Source organism: Macaca nemestrina, chromosome 12 (assembly GCF_043159975.1).
Source record: "Macaca nemestrina isolate mMacNem1 chromosome 12, mMacNem.hap1, whole genome shotgun sequence".
Lineage (NCBI taxonomy): Eukaryota > Metazoa > Chordata > Mammalia > Primates > Cercopithecidae > Macaca > Macaca nemestrina.
Genome location: NC_092136.1, coordinates 103,164,871 through 103,186,067, shown reverse-complemented (window position 1 = coordinate 103,186,067; position 21,197 = coordinate 103,164,871). Strand labels below are relative to the sequence as shown.

General features: G+C 35.2%; 1 protein-coding gene across 4 annotated transcripts in view; it reads right to left on the bottom strand.

The window, feature by feature from the left end:
• Window positions 1–21,197, bottom strand: part of LOC105493700 (dynein cytoplasmic 2 heavy chain 1) — a 361,100-nt gene that overhangs the window by 239,059 nt on the left and 100,844 nt on the right. For all 4 annotated transcript variants that reach the window (XR_011611022.1, XM_011761557.3, XM_011761558.3 and 1 more), the window contains exons 56-62: window positions 17,389–17,502; window positions 16,635–16,795; window positions 15,277–15,400; window positions 14,359–14,480; window positions 4,710–4,796; window positions 2,149–2,275; window positions 484–625 (exon numbers count right to left, since the gene is read on the bottom strand). Coding sequence is in view for 3 of the 4 variants with exons in the window: in XM_011761557.3 (XP_011759859.2) it covers window positions 484–625; window positions 2,149–2,275; window positions 4,710–4,796; window positions 14,359–14,480; window positions 15,277–15,400; window positions 16,635–16,795; window positions 17,389–17,502 (877 nt within the window). In the remaining variant the exon portion in view is untranslated. The remainder of the gene's footprint in view (window positions 1–483; window positions 626–2,148; window positions 2,276–4,709; window positions 4,797–14,358; window positions 14,481–15,276; window positions 15,401–16,634; window positions 16,796–17,388; window positions 17,503–21,197) is intronic.

Here is a 21,197-nt window from a genome sequence, read left to right as displayed (position 1 = left end):
CTTAACTTGAAACCCATTCTTCCACATTTAACACCCAAACCCAAGGAGAAAGAAGTCAAAAACAAAAACAAAAGGTGCAGAAGGATGGAACTCCATGAAGTCCTATTTCTTTGAGTGAATGTTTCACAAACTAAAATAATTTCGTAAAATACCACTAAAATCATGAGGAATTTTAAAGTTCTTACATCTCAGCCTATCAAATAAATTATAAAAATAAAAGTAATATAATGTTTAATTGCATCCAAGCAATATCAAAAATAATTCAGTCGTCTCAGTTTTTTACAGTGATTTAAGAATAGAAAAATCATAATAATAAAGTAAATTCAAGAACATTTGTGGAATGTGGCAAATCTAAAGTAGCTCCAGGGTATACTTGTGATCCATAAAAAATTTCCCCCATTGAAAAAAGGTAAAATAACAGAGAACAAAGGGTCCATTTTTAGTATATTGAGATTTTAAATTCAGGAGTAACTAAATACAAACTCTCAAGACCAGCTGACTTGGTCCATTCTTCCAAACAGGTTTTTCTCAGAGACTCAGGAGCAGCAGAAAGATATGTAATAAATGCAGCAGCAAGTTGAGCTCTTTTAGGAAGAGTAGCTAATTCCTCTGTTATCTCTACAACCTGGAAAAAAAGAGAGCGAAGAAAGAGGGAGATATATGAGTATGTTCTAACGTTAAAGAAAATGACAGTTTTATGGTTTTGATTGTGGAGGGAAGAATCACAAGTAATAACTCCTTGTTTTGAATATAATAGTCAAAATGTAAAAATATCAAAAAGATCTCAGACTCTGCTGTGATATTTTTTAAAAGTATAAAATCCTAATATATTTGTAGAAACAAACATATTCAGTCATTGAAAGTTCTTAATGATTTTAAAGAAAGCAGAACTTTCATCCCAACCACAGTTAAATGTGAGTTTGCATCACTTTGTAAACTAAGATTAAGGCACAGAGAATGAACAAAGGGACAAAACAAAGCTACGGCATGAAGACCCATCAGCAAAAAGGTTATTGTAAATAAAGCACAAGATTCAGCAGAAAGATTAGTTATATTAAAGGAAAGAAGAGAGATAGAGTTAAATAAAGGCAGATTGTGAAAGGTTTTCCATGACATGCAAAGGAGTTTCTATTTTAAACTGTGACGTGAACCATTGAAAGCATTTAAGCAAGCAATGAGTAATGTAATCAGATTGGGTTTTATAAAGATAATTCAGCTGACAAATGAAGGGTGAACTAATAAAAGGGTCAGATAGGAGGAAGACATTTAAAAAGTGAGATGAGAAACAAAGAAATATTGGCATTAAAGGTAGAAGACAAATACAAAGAATATTTGCAAACGGATATGACAAGTAAACAGGGAAGAGTCTAAGACAACCCATATATTTTTAGTATTGATGCCCAAAGAAAGACGCCTCCAGTGAAATAGAAAATAAAGGAGACTTGGAATGAGAAAAAGAAAATAATTTAGACATGTTGGGTTGGAGTTCCTGAGAGACAATTAAATGCAAATGTCTAATATATAGTTGGAAATACACATTTAACACTCAGTAGTCTGGAAATGTAGCTCTGGTCATTATTAAGGTGCAGGTGATATTATGATGGGATGAGATAACACCCAAGGTAGTTGCAGAAAAAGCTGCTGTGGAAGAGTATAACAAGGACAATCAACATTACTAGGTGAGCAGATGAGGGGAGGATCAGGAAAGGAAAGGAAAGGAAGCTTAACTGATTTCAGAAGTAAACCAAGAAAAAACAAAAGACAACACTAAAAAGTCAAAATAACAAAATATTTCAAGAAAAAATAAATAGCCTACAGTGTCAAATCCTAAAATTACTGTCCTGGTGAAGGTAAATTCAAAGAAAATTCTAAGGAGTACTAAGTTTTCCATCCACTCATTTTCATCCTGCTCATCTCTCAATAACATACAGAACTGAAAGGAAAATAGGCTGCTTCGCCTAAAACTCTATTCATATAAAGACACTTTGTTTAAAGAGTAATTCACATAATGGCCATTTATATCTACATTATTTATCCTGAACCAGGTGCAAATTAATGGATCTTTCTCTCCTTTTTCTTAACATACATTACATTATAGATTTCCTGGATTTTAAAGGTAGACTCCTCACGGCCCCTTGTCAAACAAACCTGTGCATTCCATCTCTTATGTTCTCTATCAAGCTGATTAATTAAGACTTCTGCAGCTTTGATTGTTTCTTGTGCTTTGCTTACTTCAGCTTCAAGTTTTGCAGCTTCTGAAGTCCTGCTCTGAAATCTATGTAAACATTAAAATTTAATTAAAAGTAAAAAGGATTTGGGAGAGATTTAATGAAATTATCCATAGGTAATAAAGTAAACTTTTATGCCATAATTTAATGATAATACCATTAATGTTTGCATACAAAGTAACATTAATAGAAGAGACAAACCAAAAAAAAACTTGACAGGGCCTCCATGCTCTACTACATTATATAAAAATTTGCCAATACGGCATTCAAGACACTATTCTAAACATCCCATCTGTCTTTCTAGTTTTATTTCATTATATTACTGATCAGCAAAACCATTAATATATGTCAATATCAGAAGAATTTTACATTATCGGTAAATATCCTATCCTTTATCTCCCATGTTCTTCAGAATGTTCCATTTGCCTAGAGTAGCTTCGAACCACACCCTTCCTCACCCCACAGCCCAACTCCCTCTAACATTTACCACTAAAACTACAAACAAAATTTCAAAATTCATTTTAGTACATTATATATAATCTCTCCCTATATTCAAGTTAAGTATTATAAATTGTATGCTATACATATGCAAACTTAAACCCAAAGAAATTATTACCCAGGTTCTCATCAATAATCAGCAGAGGATCTAAAATTCATATACAGATGTGGCTGGCACTAAGTTGCATGCACTTTATAGTATATTTCATTGTCTCTCTAAGTGCCTTCTTCCTTCCTTCCCTAGACATAAGACTCTAGAACCAACTTCTCCAATATAGACAAATAGCCACGAGCCACTTTGTGGCTATTTAAATTTAAATTAACTAAAGATAAATAAAATTTTAAATTCAATTCCTCAGTCATATTACAAACACTGCAAGTGCTCAGTAGCCACATAAGACTACTGGCTACCATACTGGATAACAAAGAGCACAGAACATTTCCATAATCTCATGAAATTCCATTAAACAGCACTGTTCTAAAACCTGGAAATAGAAAGCTGCATGTTTATTGATCACAACATTTCATACTACACCTTGAACATGGTTTTGCAATGAATATTGTTGCATTAAATCAACTCTCATATCTCTGTACAAGTTGTATTAGAAATGGAAACCATCTCTTTAATTTTGTAAAATTAGAATTTAAAAATTGATAGATCATGCTTATTTTTCAAGCCTTTTATTCTTTGTTAATATGTAAGAAAATAAGACTGTTATTCATGGCCTAGAGTCAATTAAACCTTAATTAAGGATCATAATAAGTAACAGCATGGTAACCAACATTAATTCATTCTCATCAATGACGCTACAATGAAAAATGCCATTCTGTTTTACTTAAAATTAAAAGTTAATTCCAAAAGTTCTCACAATAATCCTTCCAAAATAATAGTAGTATGGTGCAATGGTTAAGAGCAGAAACTTCATGGAATTCAACAAATCTAGTATCTAACATGGCTTAGTATTTTGTTAGTTGCTCAACTTCAGATAAAAAAGACTATATAATTTTAACCTTCCTAATCTGCTAAACAGAAATAGATTTACTTCTCATCATTGTTTTAAGGATTAAAGAAATGAATACATAAATTACCCAGTATAACACCTAACACAGCAAGTGACTAATAAATGAAGTCAAAATATTGCTATAATAAGCTAATTATTCAATAAATATTTGAGCACTAGATGAATATTAAGTGCTGATTGTGAGCACATGACAGTGAAAATAATACATTATACTTATTTTTCTTGTACTTCTCTAATAATGATACCTGGAAAAAATTGATGTGATTTCTTTCCTATATTTCTAACATAATAATTGTTCAAGAATATTGAAAACACTGTGTTTATTGGTTTGGGGATTTCTTTTTGGTTTGCTTTTTTCTATAAGTATTTCTCTATAAATATATATTAGTGAGAGAGAAAGAGAAACTGAAGAAGGGAGAGAGGGGGGAGAGACACAGAGAGACAGAGAGAGAATTGTTTCCTGAACATACAGAAAAAATTCATAGTTTTAATCTGATTAATTTCTTGGTTCAATAATAATTTTGCTTCCATTAAAAAAAGGAAGCATGACACATCACTTCAACATATACTGTATTCAATCAGATATTATTCAGTTCTTCAATCTTCGCAACTTTTACAAGAAAATGTTGTAACATTTATAATTCCCATACCAATATATTCTACCCTGTACTAAATAGGATAAATGAAAGGCTTTAAGAATAATAATATTCAAAAATGATCCTTAACTTGAGTATAATATTTGCATGAAGACTTTTTTTTAACACAAAGGAGACAAAAAGTTAAAAGGATAGAATTTTTAAACATAATAATGTATCCTTAAAAAGTTTATAGACTAGTGGGTCCCATAGCATCATCTGTCATAAAAGTCTAAAATCTTAAAAGTCAAAACAGGAAATAAACCAAGATGTCAAATGTAAACACTCTCAGCATTATCCTAAATACGCTTCAAAATATAACTTACTTTTCTTTGAGTTCTGATACCTTTTGACCAACAGAATTAAGGAGGTCCTCTAGTTTCCTTTTTCTGTCTTCAGTTTTCTTCAGATTCCTGAAATATAACTCAATATTATAAAAGCCATTCCTATTTTAGATACCAACTATAAAGCAGCAGCAGCACCTTACAATGTAATCCTACAGTAAATATATGACAATTAAAACTGTCATTAACTCAGTATTATAACACCTTTACTTAGAATTTAATTTGAAAAGCAATGTTAAAATTAAAAGTGTTTCCTCTGACCCAACTATACCACTTCTAGGATTCCATATTTAAAAACACTCAAACATGTACATTTCTGGATAAAAATGGTAAACATATTTATTTATCTTCTATCCCTTCTAGGACCCTACTAAAATGAAGCCAAGAAAATAAGAAAGATACATATGCACAGAGATCAAAAGAGGAAAGTATGAAATAGGAAAAATTTCAAAAATAATTTCCTTTTCTTAAGAGACAGAGTCTCACTCTGTCTCCCAGGCTGTAGTGCAGTAGTCTGAACAGAGCCCACTGCAGCCTCAAACTCCTAGGCTCAAGCAATCTTCCTACCTCAGCCTCCTGCACCCTCAAAGTTCAATAAAATTTTAAAAAGTAATAACTAACATATCGGAACGCAAAAAGCCAAAAGCTAAAATGCCTATACGAAGAAGAGTAAAAAAAAAAAAAAAAGCAGAATCCTAAAATGTTCAGAAAATGTAAACATACTTCTGAAGGTAACAATAAAGCCAAATACAGAAGATTATTTAATAATTGATATTACAAAGAGTTTGACCTCAGAATCCATCCTCTGTTGAGAGCTGACTACCTCTAACATAACCCAGAATGCTGCAAGTCTAGCTTATGCCCCTACTCATCTCCATCAACCTCTATGCACACATCCTAGGTGAAAGATATAAAGATTCGTTTACAGTAAAATGACTGACACCCTATCCTCTCAAAATACCCGCAAATATTAAGGGGTTGCCATAAAATGGCCAGTCCATACTTGATCACCTTACAGTGATGCTCAGCAGCCAAGGAGCCCAGGCCACACACTCAGGTCTTCCAGCCAGACTTCTAAAACTCATGATCAACAACTAACAGCCACAGATCAGACAGGTCAAGAAAGCTTCCTAACTTCCTAAAAATATGGGGTAATATACAAGACACTGGGAATCAAAGTAGCATTAGACTTTCTAAAAGCAACACTGAACTCTAGAAGAGAATACAACAGGGGTTCTCAAACTTTAGTGTATACCAAAATTACCTGTCAAAACAGAGATTACAAGGCCTTACTGTCCCCTCCCCAACAATGTATCGGAATCAGAATCAGTTCGTTTGGGTGGATCTCAAAAATCTGCACTTTTAACAAGTTCCAAAGTGATGCTGATGCTGCCGGTCTAGGAACCAAATTTTGAGAATTGCTGCAATAGAATAAGGCCTTCAAAACTGTGAGCTAAAACTATTTCTAGTCTAGTATTTAAACACAACCCAATTATTGATCACATACAATAACATATTATAAATACTTTTAGACATGCAAATCTCAAAATATGTTCCAGCCCATATACTCTTTCTACCATGGAAAATGTGTTCTAGAAACCTGAAGAACTAAAGGAGGGAAGAGAAAGACAGGAATTCACAATAAAAGAATACAATAGGTAATCTCTAGAACAATGCTGAAGAGAAGCCCTAAGACAACAGCCTTAAGCAGCAGGCCTAAAGCTAAGAAAAAATAAATAGAACACACAGATGAATGGAGATGTTTCAGGGCTCTGACCGAGAAACTATGGATAAATTTGTGATATGTAAACAGAAAAATATAATCAACTAAAAAAAGGGAGGCAATTTTTATATTTAGAACAAAAAAGTGTACAAGAAAGGAAATAAGATGAATAACTGTTAATACACAGCAGGAAATTAATAGATAATATCAAAAATTGAACAGTCAAGAATACAGATCAATTAGGATTAAGATGACAGACAGCAGGAGGGACTACCTTGCAGCTCCCACTCAGACAGACAGAGCAGCATGTGGAGATTCACATGGTGAACTTTCGCTGCAAGAACTACTGCAGGAACATACTAGGAAAACCAAAAGAATCCACAGACCCTTTGAAGGAACTGGGTCACCACTGCAGTCTCCCTGAGATACTGAAAAACTTATTAGTCTGCTTGCTTTCTCAACGGAAGGCACATGATCTGGGGCAAGTTCTCAGCCCTGGTCACTGGCTGCCTGGAAATACATGTGGTGGTGTTGGGGCACGGTGGGAGTGAGACCAGTCTTTAGGACTGCAGGCTACATAGAAAGCCAGTGAGGCCTGTGCCTGCTGGCTTTCCTCAACTACCCTGGGTGACCTGTATGACTCAGCAGAGGCAGCCATAATCTCCCTGGGGAAAAAATTACATTGGAATGGAAACCACACTCCCATCCCCCACAACAGCCACAGCAAAAGCCTCACCAAAGGAGAGGCTGAGCTCAGACACACCTACCCCCGCCCCCACCAGGTGGTCTTTCTCTACCTGCCCTGGTAGCCAAAGACAAAGGTCATAATTTCTTGAAAGCTCTAAGGCCCTGCCTACTGCCTGAGAAACCTGAATTGTTAACCAGGTGTCCCTAGGGCAAGTTTGCATCCTCCCTATAGGACCACAGCTGAGGCACTCTTGAAAGTGCCACCTCCTGGCTGGAGGCCCATCAACACAAAACCAGTCCACTAAACAAAAACAAAACCAAGGACCATCACCGAGTTCACCTCATTCCCCTGCTACCTCCAGTGGAGCAGATGCTGGTATCCACGGCTAAGAGACCGGAAGACAGATCACATCACAGGACTCTGTGCAGACACTCCCCAACACCAGCCCAGAGCCTGGTAGCTCTGCTGGGTAGCTAGACCCAGAAGAGCAAAAACAATCACTACAGTTCAGATCTCAGAAATACCCGTTCCTAGGGGAAGAGAAAGACCACCACAGCAAGGGAGCGCTCTGTGAGACAAAGAACCTGACCAGCTGCCCTTGAATCCCAGATCTTCCCTCTGATATAGTCTAGTCAAATGAGATGGAACCGGAAAAACAATTCTGGTAATATGACAAAACAAGGTTTTTAACACCCCCAAAATATTATACCAGCTCATCAGCGATGTATCCAAACCAAGAAGAAATCTCTGAATTGCCAGAAAAAGAATTCAGGAGGTTGATTATTAAGCTAATCAAAGAGGTACCAGAGAAAGATGAAGTCCAACTTAAAGAAATCAAAAACATGATACAGGTTATGAAAGGAAAATTCTTCGGTGAAATAGATAGCATAAACAAAAAACAATCACAACTTCTGGAAATCAAGGATATACTTAGAGAAATCCAAAATGCACTAAGTCTCAGCAATAGACTCAAGCAGAAGAAAGAGCTTCAGAGATTGAAGACAAGGCTTTTTAATTAACTCAATCATCAAAGACAAAGAAAAAATAATTTTAAAAAATGAACAAAGCTTCCAAGAATTTTGTAACTATGTTGAGTGTCCAAACCTAAGAATAATGGGTGTTCCCGAGAAAGAAGAGAAATCTAAAAGAGAAATCTAAAAACGTATTTGAGGAATAATTGGGGAAAACTTCCCCGGCCTTGCTAGAGATCTAGACATCCAAATAAAAGAAGTTTGAAGAATGCCTAAGAAATTCATTGTAAAAAGATTATCACATAGGCATACAGTCATCAGGTTATCTGAAGTCAAGACAAAGGAAAGATCTTACAGCTGTGAGGCAAAAGCATCAGGTAACCTATAAAGGAAAAACTATCACAGTAACAGCAGATTTCTTAACAGAAACCCTACAAGCCAAAGGGACTGGGGTCCTATTTTTAGCCTCCTTAAACAAAAAATTACCAGCCAAGAATTTGTATCCAGAGAAACTAAACTTCATAAATGAAGGAAAGACATAGTCTTTTCCAGACAAACAAATGCTGAGAGAATTCACCACTACCAAGCCAGCACTACAAGAACTGCTAAAAGGAGCTCTAAATCATGAAACAAATCCTCAAAATACACTAAAATAGAACCTCCTTAAAGCATAAATTTCACAGGACCTATATAACAATAACACAATGGCCGGGCATGGTGGCTCATGCCCGTAATCCCAGGACTTTTGGAGGCCAAGGCGGGTGGATTACTTGAGATTGAGAGTTTGAGACCAACATGGCCAACATGGCATAACCCCATTTCTACTAAAACTACAAAAATTAGCTGGGTGTGATGGCAGGCACCTGTAATCCCAGCTACTCAGGAAGCAAGAGAATCCCTTGAATCCAGGAGGCAGAGGTTGTAGTGAGGTGAGATTGTGCCACTGCACTCCAGCCTGGGCAGAGTGAGACCCAGTCTCAAAAAAAAAACAATAACACAATGGAAAAAAAAAAAAGGGTATTCAGGCAAGAAATAGCATGCTGAATAGAATAGTACCTCTCATCTCAATACTAACATTGAATGTAAATGGCGTAAATGCTCCACTTAAAAAATACACAATGGCAGAATTGGTAAGAATTCACCAATCGAGTTTCTGCTGTCTAACAGAGACTCACCTGACAAAATAAGGACTCACATAAACTTAAGGTAAAGGGGTGGAAAAAGATATTCCATGCAAATGGACACCAAAAGTAAGCAAGAGTAGCTATTCTTATATCAGACATAACAAACTTTAAAGCAACAGCAATTAAAAAAGACAAAGAGGGACATTATGTAATGATAAAAGGACTAGTCCAACAGGAAAATATCACAATCCTAAACATATATGCACCTAACAATGGAACTCCCAAATTTATTAAACAATTACTACTAGACCTAAGAAATGAGATAAACATCAACACAATAATAGTGAGAAACTTTAATACTCCACTGACAGCACTAGACAAGTCATCAAGACAGAAAGTCAACAAAGAAATAACGGACTTAAACTATACCCTACAACAAATGGACTTCACAGATATTTACAGAGCATTCTAGCCAATGACAGCAGAATATACATTCTATTCATCAGCACATGGAACATTCTCCAAGATAGACCATATGACAGGCTACAAAACAAGTCTCAGTACATTTAAGAAAATCTAAATTATATCAAGTACCCTCTCAGACCACTGTGGAATAAAACTGAAAATCAAGTCCAAAAAGGACCTTCAAAGCAATGCAATGAAGTCCAACTTAAAGAAATCAAAAACATGATACAGGTTATGAAAGGAAAATTCTTTCCTTTCATAATGTGGAAATTAAATAACCTGCTCCTGAATGACTGTTGGGTCAACAATGAAATCAAAATGGAAATTGAAAAATTGTTTGAACTGAATAATAATAGTAATTCATACAACCTATGAAAACCTCTAGAATACAACAAAGGTGGTGTTAAGAGGAAATCTCAGAGCATTAAATGCCTATATCAAAAAGTATGAAAGAGTATAAATAGACAATCTAAGGTCACACCTCATGGAACTGAAGAAACAAGAACAATCCAAACCCAAATCCAGCAGAAAAAAACAAATAACAAAGATTAGAGCAGAAATAAATGAAATTGAAGCAAACAAAAAAAAATACAAAAGATAAATGAAACAAAAAGTTGGTTCTTTGAAAAAATAAAATTGATAGACCATTTGCAAGATTAACCAAGAAAAAAAGAGAGAAGTTACAAATTAGCTTAATTAGAGAGAAATGGGAGATATTACAACTGACACCACAGAGATAAAAAAGATTATTCAAGGCTACTATGAACACCTTTATGCACATAAACTAGAAAACCCAAAAGAGATGGATAAATTTCTGGAAATATACAACCCACCTAGATTAAACCAGGAAGATATAGAACCGCTGAACAGACCAATAACAAGCAGCAGAATTGAAATGGTAATTTTAAAACTGATGGATTCACAGCTTAATTCTATAAGACATTCAAAGAAGAATTGGTACCAATCCTATTGACACTATTCAAAAATATAGAGAAGGTTGAGAATCCTCCCTAAATCAATCTATGAAGCCAGTATCACCCTAATACCAGAACCAGGAAAGGAGATAACTAAAAAAGAAAACTATAGACCAATATTCCTGATGAACACAGATGCAAAAATCCTCAACAAAATACTAGTGAACCAAATCCAATAACATATCAAAAAGATAATCCACCATGATCAAATGGGTTTCATACCAGGGATGCAGGTATAACATACGTTAAGTCAATAAATGTGATACACCACATAAACAGAATTAAAAACACATATCACATAATCATCTCAATAGACACAGAAAAAGCATTTAACAAAATCCAGTGTCCCTTTATGATTAAAATCCTCAGCAAAATTGGCACAGAAGGGACATATCTTAAGGTAATAAAAGTCATCTATGACAAACCCACAGCCAACATTATACTGAATGGGGAAAAGTGGAATGCATTCTCCATGAGAACTGGAACAAGAGACAAGGATGCCTACTTTTATCAGTTCTATTCTACATAGCACTAAACGTTCTAGCCAGAACAATCAGACAGGTGAAAGAAATAAAGGGCATCCAAATTGGTAAAGAGGAGGCTAAACTGCCAGTTTGCTGATGATAGCATTATACACCTAAAAGACCCTAAAGACTCATCCAAAAAGCTCCTAGAACTCGTAAATGAATTCAGCAAAGCTTCAGAACATAAAATTCATGTACACAAATCAGCAGCTCTGCTATACACCAACTGCAACCATGCTGAAAATCAAATCAAGAACTCAGTTCCTTTTACAGTAGCTGCAAAAACAAACAAACAAACAAACAAACAAAACAACTTAGGAATATACCTAACCAAGCTGATATGGTCACAAACAAATGATACAAACAAATGGAAACATATCCCATGCTCACAGATAGGTAGAATCAATATTGTGAAAATGACCATACTGCCGAAAGCAATTTACAAACTCAATGTGATTCCCATCACAATACCACCATCATTCTTCACAGAAGTAGAAAAAACAATCCTAATATTCATATGGAACGAAAAAAGAACCTGCATAGCCAAAGCAAGAGTAAGCAAACAAACAAACAAATAAATCTGGAGGCATCACATTACCCAACCTCAAACTATACTATAAGGTCACAGTCGCCAAAATAGCATTGCACTGGTATAAAAATAGGCACATAGACCAATGGAACAGAATAGAAAACCCAGAAATAAACCCAAATACTTACAGCCAACTGATCTTCCACAAAGCAAACAAAAACACACAGTGGGGAAAGGATGCCCTATTCAACCAATGGTGCTGGGGTAATTGGAAAGCCCCATGTAGAAGAATGAAACTGGATCCTCGTCTCTCATCCTATACAAAAAAATCAACTCAAGATGGATCATAGACTTAAATCTAAGACCTGAAAACCATAACCATTCTAGAAGATAACATCAGTAATACCCTTATAGACATTGGCTTAGGCAAAGACTTCAAGAACCCAAAAGCAAATGCAAGAAATACAAAGATAAACAGATGGGACTTAAATAAACTAAAATCCTTCTGCACAGCAAAAGAAACAATTGGCAGAGTTAAAAGACAACCCATAGAGTGGGAGAAAATTTTCACAATCTATACATCTGACAAAGGACTAATATCCAGAATCCATGACAAACTTAAACAAATCAGCAAGAAAAAAACAAACAACCCCATCAAAAAGTAGGCTAAGAACATGAATAGACAATTCTCAAAAGAAGATATACAAATGGCCAATAAGCATATGGAAAAATGCTCAACATCATTAATTATCACAGAAATGCAAATCAAAACCACAATCCAGTACCACCTCACTCTTGCAAGAATGGTCATAATCAAAAAATCAAAAAATAATAGATGTTGGCAGGGATGCAGTGAAAAGGGAACACTTTTACACTGTTGGTAGGAATGTAAACTAGTACAACCACTATGGAAAACAGTGTGGAGATTCCTTAAAGAACTAAAAGCAGATCTACTGTTTGATCCAGCAATTCTACTACCAGGTATCTACCCAGAGGAAAAGAAGGCATTATATGGAAAAGATACTTGCACACGCATGTTTGTAGCAGCACAAATTGCAATGGCAAAAAGACAGAACCAACCCAATGCCTATCATTCAGTGAGTGGATAAAGAGAATGTAGTATATATATACACCATGGAATACTACTCAGCCACAAAAAGAAACAAAATAATGGCATTTGCAACAACCTGGATTGAATTGGAGAATCATATTCTAAGTAAAGTATCTCAGGAATGGAAAACCAAACATCGTACATTCTCATTCATGTAGGAGCTAAGCTATAAGGATGCAAAGGCATGAAAATGAGGCATTGGACTTTGGAGACTCGGGGGAAAGGGCGGGAGGTGGCAAGAGATAAAAGACTACACATTGGGTATAGTGTAACACTGCTCAGATGATTGCTGCACCAAAATCTCAGAAATCACCACTAAAGATCTCATTCATGTAACCAAACACCACCTGTTCCCCAAAAACCTACTGAAATAAAATTTTTTTTAAAAAAAGAACATAAACCTTTGGTCTGCATTTAGAACAAAAGAGATAAAATACATTTGTGACTTAGTAATGATAGCAAATTAGAACTGTAAGCTCCAATAAATAAGCGGTTAAATCTTCCTCCTTCCTGTCCACACACTGTTTTGGAAAATATATGCTAAACATTTCCTAGGACTTAGAAGGCAAAAACAAACATAAAAGCCTTAAATTTCCAGCCAGGCACAGTGGCTCATGCCTGTAATCCAAGCACTTTGGGAGGTGGAGTTGGGCAGATCATGAGGTCAGGAGATGGAGACCATCTTGGCCAACATGGTGAAACCCCTTCTCTACTAAAATGCAAAAAATTAGCCAGGTGTGGTGGCACGTGCCTGTAACCCCAGCTGCTTGGGAGGCTGAAGCAGGGGAATCACTTGAACCCAGGAGGCAGAGGCTGAAGTGAGCTGAGATTGCGCCACTGCACTCCAGCCTGGCAATAGAGCAAGACTCCATCTCAATAAATAAATAAATAAATAAATAAAAATAAAAGTCTTTAATTTCCAAAGCTTTCCTTTTGTACTTTAACGTTATTCCTTGGCCAGGCGTGGTAGTCCACACCTGTAATCCCAGCATTTTGGGAGGCCGAGGCAGGCGAATCACCTGAGGTCGGGAGTTCAAGACCAGCCTGACCCACATGGAGAAACCCCATCTCTACTAAAAATACAAAATTAACCAGGCGTGGTGGCACATGCATGCAATCCCAGCTACTCAGGAGGCTGAGACAGGAGAATCGCTTGAACCCAGGAGGCAGAGGTTTTGGTGAGCCGATATCACACCATAGCACTCCAGCCTGGGCAACAAGAGCAAAATTAGTCTCAAAATTCCTTTATGAAACTTTGGCTCCTTCTAAAGGAACTTTTACCTACCTAGGCTTCCAACAATATAATAATGGTAAAAAAAAGTGAGTTGGTTCTGCTATCTCCTTCTAACTGCTTTCTTGTTTTGATCTGTTTTTAAATTTACATTTAATTGACTCATTTTATATATTTTAGTATTGTCAACTGCCATTTTACAAATAGAGAAAAAATAAAAAATAATATTAAAACCTCATCAAACTGATGAAAATAAAGGTTAGAATTGTTTATATTTTATATTTCACTTACGATTCTAATCCTGCCTGTTCAGTTTCCAAAGGCTGAATTCGTTCCAAGACATGGGAATACTGGATATTGGCTTTCACCCAGGCAGCCAAAGGTGCAGCTGCAGTACTGGCACGCTTAGCATTCTGAAAAATCCATGAGAAGTGATTCAACATCCTTACTTAATTTCAGATGAAAGCAAAGTTAATTCTAACACACTTTATTTGGACATTTATTAACTTGACCCAAATAAAGAAGTTTTTGGCTTATAGCTAAAACAAAAATACAGTGAACTTCTATTTTGATTAAGAGAAATATACATGAACTCTATTTTCACTTAAAAATAAATTTTTGAACCACACAGAATCTTTAAAATAAAGATGTTTTATCAACATAATTTTCTATTAGTCACATTTCTAATGAATACATGTGTCAGCCACAACAATGTTTGAGTATCTTTATTAGATAAGAGCAGCTTTAAAACCATTGTAATTGGTGTTAAAGAAGATGTACATAACATTTTGATTAAGGGATCTAAAAAAATACCAGAATCATGAAATCTAAATTGTTCACTGAAATTAGATACCACTGTCCTAACACAGATACCTGTTGTCATCTGACAAGTGACACAAGAAAAAATAAAAGCACACCAGGACAGTTGAAAGTTAAAAAAAAAAACTTTAAAAAAAAAAGTTTTTTTTTTTAACTTTCAACAGCAGATACAAAACTATTAAAACCACTCAATAAATCTCCCCTGCTACCTAGATTCTAATTTACCTGATTCTGATGATTAATGCTTCCCAGATATAATACCTATAAGCTTATTTTTTATTTTCACTTTTAAGTGATCTAAACAATTGGCAATGACAAAACATCACATTTTAAACAGCAGAATATTATATGGTATGGAAAAGCAAATTTATGATATAACTTAAAAATTACCTTTGGATCAAAAGATCCTTTATTTTTATAAAGAAGTTCTTCAACGCTCTCTCTTATTTCCTTTGAAATATTTCGGGCATCAAAGGTTGCTATGTCTTCTCTTACACCTCTTTTTGCAAGGAAACTAAAATTAAAGCATATTTCCTTAAATGAGACTAAACAAAATTTGCTGTTTCTGAAAAAAAATCAGTTTAACAAAATGGTGAATGCAATACTTTTAATCCATTAGTTAACAAAAAATACGGTACTAAAACCTTTAAGCTTCTAATGTATTATCCTTATTTTTTGTGTTTGTTTTGAGACAGAGTCTCACTCTGTCACCTAGGCTGGAGTGCCGTGGTACAATCTCAGCTCACTGCAAACTTCACCTCCTGGGTTCAAGCGATCCTCCCACCTCAGCCTCCTGAGTAGCTGGGACCACAGGTGTGTGCCACCACATCTGGCTAATTTTTTGTATTTTTATTAGAGATCGGGTTTCACCATGTTGCCCAGGCTGGTCTCAAACTCCTGGCCTAAAGTGCCTTTGCCTCCCAAAGTGCTGGGATTGCAGGTGTGCCCAGCCATATTATTGACTTTTTGTAGACAACAAAAACTCTAGAGAGATGTACAACAGTCTTTCTAATGTCCTGTGAATAAACTAAAAAATGATATGAAAGAATCACATCTTGTTCTACTCAAATCCTTATTTGTAAACTATTAGGTACTCATATGTTCTAGGATGTGCAAGAAAATTGTCTGACTCCTTTTAAGGTAACTTAAAGTGCTCTCTCAACCTATGTCCTCCTCCATCTCCAGATATAAAATGAACTCTTTACTATCAACCTAAATACTAACAAGGGACTTAATATCGGCACAAAGCATAACACCACTATTATAACATGAAACCTGAGCCTGCATGGTTTCATATTGTGTTAATACCTTATTCTCTTCTAGTTTCCAGCTCCCTTTTATTATTTAAGGGTCTCCTTCTTTCTGTTTCTGTCTCTGTCTCTTTCCCTCTCTCAGTAATACAAGACTCTTAAGGATAGTGACTGTATTTTCTTCATCAGTAAATCACAGTGAAATCACAGTCCTCTCTACTATGTATGGACCAAATACATTATTATATTTATTGAGAAATTTCTTAAAGATTCTAAGGTATTCCTTTTCTTCTGACACTTTTAACAACCACTTAGAGAAAGGAATATATAGATCCTGATATATGATTACATAGAATACCTTGAAATTTCAAGGCAAAATGAATACCCATGTATTTAGATGAAGTGCACTTTGAAAAACAATATAAGAAATATTTAAAACTATGAAAGAATGTGTCATTCATTGCTGAAATAATATTTTTCACAAATTGAAAAATTTACCTTTTCATGCTCACCCAAGATGTATCAAAGATACCCATCAACCTTAAAACTCCTTCAAGAATGTCTCTAATTACATCAGGTGGCATGCGTAGTGAGCGGATTTCTGAAAGTGACTCTGGCTTAATGTTTCCAACTGCTAGTTTAGCTTCATTGACTAAAGGCTAAAAGAGAAAAAGGCAATTTTTATTTTCAAATTCTATATTTTTTAAATCACTAACTCTTGACAAATTATCTTTTATTGTCATTTATGCAAAATGACTATAGTTACTAATGTCCTCTCTCTTAAAATAACAAAATGCTTTAAATCATACAAGGAGTAAAAAACGTTCAAGTTGAGACAGTAAGACTTCTTGCCACCACAACTGCAACAATCTAATTTGGAAAATCTAACTTGTTTTGAGACAATTTGTCATTTTCAAGACGCTCTTTATATCTTAGGACTAGCTGACTAATTTAATCAACTGGAGAAAAAGAGCTTAACAGTATATCTTAATTTATCTAACATATTTTTTCCCTCTACAATCAAAACCATATGGCTCATGGAAAACAAAGATTCTTTTAAATTATCATCCATTAATTTATACTTTTTCTGGCAGGCTTTCCTTCTTGTTCTCTTTTACAAGTAATATTTTGGTTGAAAACCACATTTTATAATACTATGAGAAAACAACTTGAGATACAAATAATGTTTAAATTCCTACATATAGCTGGTAAGCAAAAATGTAAATGGATCTTAGCATGTTTTTTAACTTACTTGTACTTCTTTTAATTCATCATCAATTTTATTTTTTCTTTCTTCAATTTTTACAACTTCTTCTGCTATTCTGTGCTTGAGTCTTTCAAGTTCTGTTTTTTGCTCGCTAGCATCCTATAAGAATATTTAAATGGCATTCCAATCAATTTTAATGCATGATATTTAAAAGCACGAAATCTAAAATATAACATTTCAAAATAACATTTTCTATTAAATGTTTACCCAATATTAGTTTTGAATCTATGACAAGAGAGTTTCCAAAATGCCTGGGAAACCAATTATATATTTTACTCTATATTTTCTATCAGAAAGGTTTCAGTGCTTTAATTTTTTCTACTTAGCAAAGCAATAAATGCTTTTTACATAAAATTTAAACAAGATAGAAATACATAATTTTCTTTTTTTTAATTTTTATTTTTATTTATTTTGAGACAGAGTCTCTCTCTTGTCGTCCAGGCTGGAGTGCAATGGCATGTCTCAGCTCACGCAACCTCCACCTCCTGGGTTCAAGCGATTCTCCTACCTCAGCCTCCCAAGTAGCTGGGATTACAGATGCCCACCACCATGCCCAGCTAATTTTTGTATTTTTAGTAGAGATGGGGTTTCGCCATGTTGGCCAGGCTGATCTCAAACTCCTGACCTTGTGATTCACCTGCTTCGGCCTCCCAAAGTGCTGGGATTACAGGCGTGAGCCACTGCGCCCAGCAGAAATGCATAACTTTCAAAGTATGACTTTAATTTGTATTTCCTTGATTATTGATGAGGTTGAACATCTTTGTATATATTTGTCATTGTGAGTTTTTTCCCTTTTTTTTTTTCTTTTTGAGACAGGGTCTCACTACGTTGATTAGGCTCCTGGACTCAACGGGTCCCCCGCACTTCAGCTTCCCAAGTAGCTGACATTAAAGGCATGTATTGCCATGCCCAGATCTTGAAATGCATAGTTTCTTAAATAATCATAATAAAATGTATTGAACACTTAAACAGCCCAGGCACAGCTCATGGATTCCTTCTTTTATTAACCTCTTGTTCCAATTGGAAGGTATCTCTATTCTGAGTTTGTATATAGTGCATTTAATTTGCACTTTCTTCATGCCATAAACCTAGAATTGCAAGCCTTAGAAGTTACACAATTTGGTATTTAAGCTATCTCTTCAGACAGTACTTTCTACAAAATACCAAACAGAAATATCTGCTATTTATAATTAAGCAAAATTATTAACTTATGAGATGCATAGTTATTCTCCTGGGTCTCTGCTGGATAATAAAATTAGCTACAGTCTTAGAAATACTGCTTCTCAGAACAGCGCAGAGAAAAAAGTAGCACATACTCAATGTGTATTACTAATGTCACTAGCCAGAGAGTACACAAAGCACACATAATGCCAAATATTTTCCTTTATAAATACATGGTAATTAACAGTGTTATCCTTTATGTAGTGTTTGCTTTTTCATAGTTCAAATAACTCTTTTTTTAAGGTCAAAATAATTGAGTTTTTTTAACGATAAAAATGGCTGATTTCATTAATATTTATATTAATTTTGTTCCAAAATACCTTGAGAAAAAAATTATGCTAAAGTTTTACAGTATAAAAATTATTATATGTACATTTTCTGATGTATTACTTACCAGGTCAGGTACTCACTAATTTGATTTCTATCATAGATTGGCTGTTTCTAGAATTTCTTACAAAGGAATCATATTGTATACAGTCTTTTGTGTCTGGCTGTTTTCACTTAAGTGTAACATTTCTAAGATTTATCAAGTTTTGATTTCTCTTAGCTAAAAATCTGAAAGTGGGACTGCTGGCTGACGTACTAAGATATGTTTAACTTTATGAGACTGTGCCAAACTTTTGAAAAGTAACTGTAGCATTTTTCATTTCCTCCAGCAATTATAAAAAGTTCCAGATGCTCCACCCCGCCTCACCACACTAGACTGAGGTATTTTCAGTCTTCTTATTTCACCCATTCTAGTGGATATGTAGAAGCATATCACTGGGACTTTAGCTTACATTTACTTGATGATAATGAAATCAACATCTTTTCATGTGTTTACTGGTCCTTTATAGATCTTCTTTCATAAATGGTCTGCTCTAATCTTTCGTTCATTGTTAAACTGGAGCTCCGTTTTACTATTATTGAGTTGTAGTACTTTTTAAAAATTCTGAATAGAAGTTCTTTATCAAATACATGTTTTGTAAATATTTTCTCCCAGTGTGTGACTTGCCTTTTCATTTCAGAACTTATTTCATTTATTTCATTTCAAAGAGCAGAAGTTTTCATTTTGATGAAATCCAACTTATCAATTTTCTTTTTCTATTTTGATATCACATCTAATAAGTCTTCACCTCACCTAAGGTCATAAAGATGTTCTCCTGTGTTTTCTTCTAAGTTTTATAATTTAATGTTCTAATCTTAGATCCATCATCCATACTGTGTAAATTTTTGTGTAAGTTAAAAGGGAAAGGTTCTGGGCTTTTTCTCTCTCTACTTGGACATCCAAATATCCAGCACTATTTTTTAAAAAGACTATCTTTCCCCATTTAATTGGCATTTTTGTGTAAAATCAACTGACCACATTCCAATGATCTCTATGCCTACACTAATACCACACTGCCTTAAAATGATTACTGAAAAGTCAGTCTTGAAATCCTAAGTCCCAGGCCGGGCGCGGTGGCTCAAGCCCGTAATCCCAGCACTTTGGGAGGCCGAGACGGGTGGATCACGAGGTCAGGAGTTCGAGACCATCCTGGCTAACACAGTGAAACCCCGTCTCTACTAAAAAATACAAAAAAAAAACTAGCTGGGCGAGGTGGCGGGCGCCTGTAGTCCCGGCTACTCGGGAGGCTGAGACAGGAGAATGGCGTAAAAACCCGGGAGGCGGAGCTTGCAGTGTGCTGAGATCCGGCCACTGCACTCCACCCTGGGCAACACAGCGGGACTCCGTCTCAAAAAAAAAAAAAAGAAAGAAAGAAATCCTAAGTCCCACAACTTTGTTATTTTTAAGATTGTTCATGCCATTTATTTTTTAATTGAGATATATATATTAGTCTGATGAATATTAAAGTTAATTTTCATAAAAGAGGCATTAGACTAGTCCCTATTTGACAAGGTAACAGTCACCAACATGGAGATGGAGAAACATATTTGAGGCATAGTCAGGAAAGCAAAATTGACAGAATTTAATGACTCATTACATTAATGGATAAGGTAACAAAAGTCTCAGTACAATGTGATTTTTAAGTTCTGTCTTAAATAATTAGTGTATATTATAGTACCATAACCTGAGGAAAGAAATACAGGAAAGAAAACTCGTAAGTTCAATTTTGAATCTGTTTCAAATTGTAATGCCCAAGAGACTTCTAAAAAGACATGTTTAACAGATAAAACTGAATTTTTTTTTGTTTGTTTGAGAGTCTTGCTCTGTTACCCAGGCTGGAGAGCAGTGGCATGATTTCAGCTCATTGAAACCTCTGTCTCTTAAACTCAAGCAATCCTCCTACCTCAGCCTCCTCAGTAGCTGGGACTACAGGCACATGCTACCACATTTGGCTAATTTTTAATTTTTTTGTAGAGATAAGGTCTCACTATATTGCCCAGGCTGGTCTCAAACTCATGGGCTCAAGCGATCTTCCCACTCGGCCTCCCAAAGAGCTAGGATTACAGGCGTGAGCAACCATGCCCTGCCAGTAATTAAGTCTGAAGCTAATAAAAGGAGTTAGGATAAGGAATAAAAAAGGTGAATTTGAAAACAGTTACATGCAGTTGGTAGTAAGAGCAATAAAATGAACAAGAGCATCCTGAAA